The sequence below is a fragment of the Squalius cephalus genome (genome assembly GCF_949319135.1).
Source record: "Squalius cephalus genome assembly, chromosome: 1".
Lineage (NCBI taxonomy): Eukaryota > Metazoa > Chordata > Actinopteri > Cypriniformes > Leuciscidae > Squalius > Squalius cephalus.
This window is the reverse complement of record NC_137122.1, coordinates 50,168,499-50,174,498: the sequence shown is the minus strand read 5'-3', so window position 1 is coordinate 50,174,498 and position 6,000 is coordinate 50,168,499. Positions and strand designations below refer to the sequence as shown.

Here is a 6,000-nt window from a genome sequence, read left to right as displayed (position 1 = left end):
TTAAGAATAACTTTGTGTTGTGTTTTTGATTGCCATGATGTAGTTTTGGAACTATGTACACATTTACAAATATGACCATAGTTTATTAGCTTTAAATATTGCCAAGCTGTTCAAAGAGAGAACACACTAACCATTTGAATAACAACAATAATGTTGTTATTAGGCCTACTATTTTATAAATTAATGTAAAATCCTGTGACCTCACATTTTGATTTGGAAAATTGGGTGGATGATGAAATGTAATCATTAAGAGTGTTTTTATTTATTTATTCATTTATATGATAGAGTATATGACTGCTGGCTATCACGCTAAGTTAGGCAATTAGTTGTTGTCTTGAACTGATACTTTGGCGGGGAAAAAAAACTATGAAAGGGAATATTAAGCTTTAAAAAATATAGGAATATAAATTAAAAGGTGCGAATTTATCGCATCTAAAATTGTATAATGCGTTTCATTGCAACATTTCCTTCCAGTTGTAAAGACTTTAAACTTGAAGTAAAAAAAAAAAAACGCGTTTTTATTTATTTTGATCCTCGCGACTTGCCGTTAACATGCAGCCAGCGCGAGCATCATAATAATACGCGGGGTTCAGTTATAAGCCTTTACGGTCTTTTCTGATTGTGTCATATATTTGACTATTTGTGAGTAGTTTGAAGAAGACAACAGCAGTTGCTTTTAATGCATGTTTTGCCGCGTATTAGAGAAACTGAGAAGTGATGAGCTGGAGTTTGAAGAGACTTGAGTGCGTCATTGTGAGGAGCGGTTGCGACTTCATCTTGGATCAGTCAGATCCTCTAACGTTAGTCTGAGAAACTCTAAACAAACGTGAGCGCGCATCTGTAGCCTGGTCAGTCAGAGACAGCAGTGATAGATGTCGTCGGCGATGGAGGCAGTGTGTAATGGAGAGGAGCCGGAGGTGACGGCTCAGGCGTGTGTGCTGTCCGAGTTCAGTGAGGGCGCAGAGGCTCGGGCTCTCATCAGCAGCCTGCCGGACATCCATCACGACACGGTCGGCAGAGAGACCACCATCGAGAAATTTGTGGGTAAGAATGATTTTCATGTACATTATGTCTTGCTAGCTACAGCTATAGCTCTCTCTCTCTCTCTCTCTCTCTCTCTCTCTCTGTCATATGTGGTATCTAGCTGTCTGTCTGCCTGTCTCTCGGTGTATGTCTGTCTCTTTAAGCATATCTATCTATCTATCTATCTATCTATCTATCTATCTATCCTGTCTGTCTGTCTATGCTATTGTAATGCAAAGGTGAAGTATAACATAAAAGATCATGGTGAAAATGTCAAGTCATGCTTTGGGTGTCTATTGCAGTTATGATGGATCGCTACCAGGAGCAGCCACATCTTCTGGACCCTCACCTGGGTAAGAGGAAGTATCATGGATGTGTTGGACATGAGGATTATGTTCTGTGGTTGAACGCTGCTTGTAACGCTGTATTTGCCGTTGTTCAGAGTGGATGCTGAATATGCTGTTAGAGATGATCCGCAATGAGAAGTCACCACCTCTTCTGGTCCATCTCTGTTTCAAATTCCTCTATATCATCTCAAAGGTATTAAGATGGTGCACTGCACGGTTCTCTAAGTTGGTCTGATCATCTCTCTAAAATCATGGTTGGGAGATCTGTGACTGAATTTCTGGTGCTTTCGTAGGTCAGAGGATACAAGATTTTCATGCAGCTGTTCCCCCACGAGGTGTCGGACGTTCAGCCAGTTCTGGACCTTTTATGCAGACAGGACCAAAAAGACACTGAGGTGAGCTGGTCCCACTGTTTGTATGCTCCTTTTAAATTTTATTTTATAAATGTACTTTGTGTCTGTGTCCATTTTGCACCTTTTCAATGATCCTTAGAATTTAACAAGACATTATTTGCAGCTGTGAATCAATGTATACACTACATACACAAATGCATTCATCTGTCTAAGGTGAGAAAGTTGCAGAATTCAGAAGTTTTTTTTTTTTTTACAGCTTGGTTTCAGTAAATGCTCCTTTTTGAGCCGAAAAACCACCCTTGCAACTTTGGGCCGGCGGGAAGTATCGCGTCAGGAAGTATCACTTGATATCAGGTCTCGCGATGTAACGAATTGCTTTACGGCAAAAAAATCCGCTAAAATTCTGTTATTATTGAGCTCCCTCACGCTGTTGGAACCCGAATGAAGAAGACGTTGTAAAGAATGTCCCATCTGCTTTGATGTTGTTGATCTATAGCCTCTGGTATCTGAAAGTCGCCAACAAGTTTTTCGACAGTGTTTTCGACTCTATAGAGAAACCTGCGAGCAAAAAGCGAGAATACAGCGAAGAAATTCCCGAAACTGCATAGCCCTGCTTTAAGGTACTTGATGACAACAGACAAAAATTGTAATTTGTTATCAGGTGCACTTAGGCGAGCGTTCAGAAGTGCGGGTACCAAGTTAAATCTGTGCTTGGCACTACCGATACTACAGGAATGTCTTAAAGGTCCCATATTGTACACCTTTCTGGAGTTTTATTTTAGGTTTTGATGTCCTTAAGAATATATATTTGCGGTCTAAGTATCAAAAACCTTTCTCAGGAGCTCTGCCAAGAACAGGTCGATTTTGGCCTATCTAATTAATATTCATGAGCCTCTCTTTTGATTGGCCTGTTGTTTTCTGAGTGACGTACGGCTACGGCCAGACCAACCACAAATAACTAGGGTCATGAATGCTGTGGCTTGGTGATGCTCACAAGTAAGGTAAATTAAACACCTGTAATGATGGTGATACATTATTTGTTATTAAAGCATAAACATTGACAAACCACTGTTAATTTAACATGAAAGCAAGGCTACTACGTGCATGGTTTGGCATGACAGAAATAATGCAAAATGCGCTCCCTTAATAATTCCTAAAAAGCTGACATCTCAGTTCATCGCTATCTCACAAAGCTCCGTTATTATCAATGAAGCTGACTGCACAATACATCTTTCATAATGTCAACACTTCGTTTGTTATAATCAGAGGATTCAGCAGCACTGAACAAAAACTCAGCTTTGAGCGGTGAGTGGATTCTATCTTAATTGCATCTCATTGGCCATTGCGTTCAAGAAATCAACACATATGTCGGTGATTGGCTACATTTGCTCAAAGCAGCAAACATGTTATAAATAGAAACTCTTTCTGGCCTGTAAATCGTTTTTATTTAGTTTTAGTTATTCTTGTTGCTTTTGTGCAACATATGAATAACAATTTATTTGTTTTATTTTTAGATATTTCTATTTTGCGGGAGTCCTGCGATTCCGCAAATAGTTTTATTCTCCCGCAACCCGCACACACAAGAGTACCTTGCGCCCGCGCCCGCACTCGGCCATCAAATCTAGTCCTGTGCCGCACTCTGTTGCGTTGGGTTCCGCGGGAGTGCAGGTCTCTACATCCATCGACTGAACGGGCATTTTCTCAACATGTTTCCATGTTGCTGTTGCTCGATTAGCAACGATGTTGTCTGGGGATTGGGCAAAAGGAGAGAGGGATGGTGGGCAGTGCTCGGGCTGGGACTGAAGGCGGTGACTGAGTAGTTCTGACGTCACATTTTTATGGAAGTCACAATGGCTTGTGAAAAGGCACAGCTACTTCATGCAGGCTGTGTACATTTGTCTGTGGATTGACTGTTTGGAAACTTATATGGTAGTTACATAGCCACTAGACCTCTGTTATCATGAAAAAAGCCAGGAAATTTCAGTGTTGACAATATGGGACCTTTAAAGGCACACTATGCAAGATTTGTACCTTAATATTACAGCTTCGAAATCATTTCGATGGTAAACAAACTCATAGTAGGGCGAATCATCCCGATAGCAAAGCGGGGGGGACGCCGCTGGCAAAACCAGCAATGCAGGTTTGATAGGTGGCGCCCCACCAAATCTCGCGAGAATCACGACTTGCTTTACGGCACGACGTCACTTACATCAACAACATATGAAGCAGCCTCAATGGAAGATACTAGCACACATTTCAGACGTGAATCATGGCAGAGTCGACGAAGAAAACGAAGAAAGCTCGGTCGGAAGAGTGCAGAGACGGCTCTGCGTGAGTGGTATTTACGACAGTAACATTAAATACAAGTACCCCACTCTAGAGGTCGCTGTTTGAGAAAAATGGAAACTGCATAGTGTGCCTTTAACTTTTGAGCCCACCACTTTTGAACTAGTCTCTTATTTCAGACTTAAAGTCCTAACATTGACCAATCAGGCATTTTATTTTTTGTCATTTGTATTTATTAAGCAAGAAATGACCACTGAATAGCTTCAGGCAGTAACTAGTGGAGCAGGTCATCATTTGTCATGTCTGGAATAATGCCATCCATGTGTTTTTTGTAATTTATCCTTTCCAAAGCACCAAAGTTGTATATTATCTAGTAATCGGCTGTATGTTTCTGTATTAGACCTGGGAAACACGCTACATACTCCTCCTCTGGCTCTCCATGACATGTCTCATTCCCTTTGACTTGTCCCGTCTGGACGGCCACATGTCCGCTGACCCCGGGCTGAACAGAGAGACCATAATGGATCGTATTCTGGCTGTTGCCAAGGTGACACCCACAATCACAGACCACCATTGACAACATCTGTATTATTAATTAATAATTGTACTATTAAATATATATATTTATTTATTTGCAGTCCTTTCTTAGAGTCAGTGACAAATCTCGAGATGCTGCATCAGTCCTTGTATCAAAGTAAGTTTCATGTTATTTGTTATTCCTCTATATGTGTGTTTATTATCTGGGTAGAGCTGGGCTTAAATATTTAGATGTAAATATTGCTATCATTTTATTGAGTTTGTTTTTAATTGGTCTTTATTTGTGTACTTTTAATTTTTTTAAAGATTGTAATTATACAAAATCCACCATGCCTCTGTGTATTAGACAGTTAAAGGGATGGTTCGGAGTAAAATCAACCTCGGGTCCTTTGCACCATGACCTCGAGCTAAACACCCCCCCAGAAGCTTTTTTTTCCCTCGGTCGAACATTATTAAAGTTAGAGCTTATTTAGAGATATCAGCCGAATGGCTTAGTGCAGGCGCTAATGAATCCAAGGTTGTATCCTGTAAATTACCCCACTAATAATGGCCAGAATGGTACCAAACTTCTACAGTAGTACAAATATGTTCTGTACTCATAAAAGGAGGCATTGGAAAGTTTGTAAGTACATCAGGAGTTTATTTACTTGCCTGACGGCTCATGCTACTGCTAACCTGAATGTCGAGGTCACTTAAGTTATTTGGGAAAAGCATGTAAAAGCATGCAAGCACGGTGCATAGGACCCTAGGTTGAAATAACTCCGAACCATCCCTTTAAGGCTGATTTAATAGTGACTCTCATTTACGCTTTAGTACTCAGCATTTGAGCTGGTAAGTTCATTTCAAAAGGTTAATTTCAATGACTTTATTCCAAACACTGATTGAGTGATTCATTTGCACCATAACTTCTCCATGTATTAAAACATTTTAGTACACTATATAGGCATGTATATGTTGCTGTTTAGTGCTTTGGTCTAATAATGTACAATGTATTGGTGTATATAAATGAAAATGATTAAATATCATTCTTTCTAGCATTCATTTAGTGAAAAGAAGTGTGGAAAACATGCTTTATTAAATATTTTATTTAATTTTTTATCTTTAAGAATTTTGAATCCCCTTGTGTAAATGGCTGTTTGGTTTAAATGATAATTAAAACAAAGGTGTAATAAAAATGATTTCCGATGAATGCCACTCTTATAATATACAAAAGTGGGTGTTTACTGCCAGCTTTACTCACTGAGCAGTAGAGGGCACTGTTTAAACACTTGTGGATGATCTCTTTGCTTGAAAGATTTGTATTATCTGCACAGGTTTGTGACCCGCCCAGATGTGAAGCAGAAGCGTTTGGGTGATTTTCTGGACTGGTGTCTGACCACCATATCTCAGACCAGTGAAATGACCATGGAAGGAACCGTGGCCCTTGATGGAGCTTTGCAGTCCCTGGTGAGCCT

The 6,000-nt window shown here is 40.0% G+C and overlaps 1 protein-coding gene across 3 annotated transcripts in view; it reads left to right on the top strand.

Moving 5' to 3' along the window:
- The first annotated feature begins 533 nt into the window (after positions 1-533).
- The window catches only part of tbcd (tubulin folding cofactor D), a 47,713-nt gene continuing 42,246 nt past the window's right edge, over positions 534-6,000 (top strand). For 2 of the 3 annotated variants that reach the window (XM_079867391.1, XM_079867389.1), the window contains exons 1-7: positions 537-1,044; positions 1,326-1,376; positions 1,466-1,563; positions 1,664-1,765; positions 4,410-4,556; positions 4,648-4,703; positions 5,860-5,992. In XM_079867391.1, coding sequence (XP_079723517.1) covers positions 873-1,044; positions 1,326-1,376; positions 1,466-1,563; positions 1,664-1,765; positions 4,410-4,556; positions 4,648-4,703; positions 5,860-5,992 — 759 coding nt within the window. In that variant the 5' untranslated portion in view covers positions 537-872. Of the gene's footprint in view, positions 1,045-1,325; positions 1,377-1,465; positions 1,564-1,663; positions 1,766-4,409; positions 4,557-4,647; positions 4,704-5,859; positions 5,993-6,000 lie in introns of all 3 variants that reach the window. The other variant, XM_079867390.1, reaches the window with a different exon arrangement.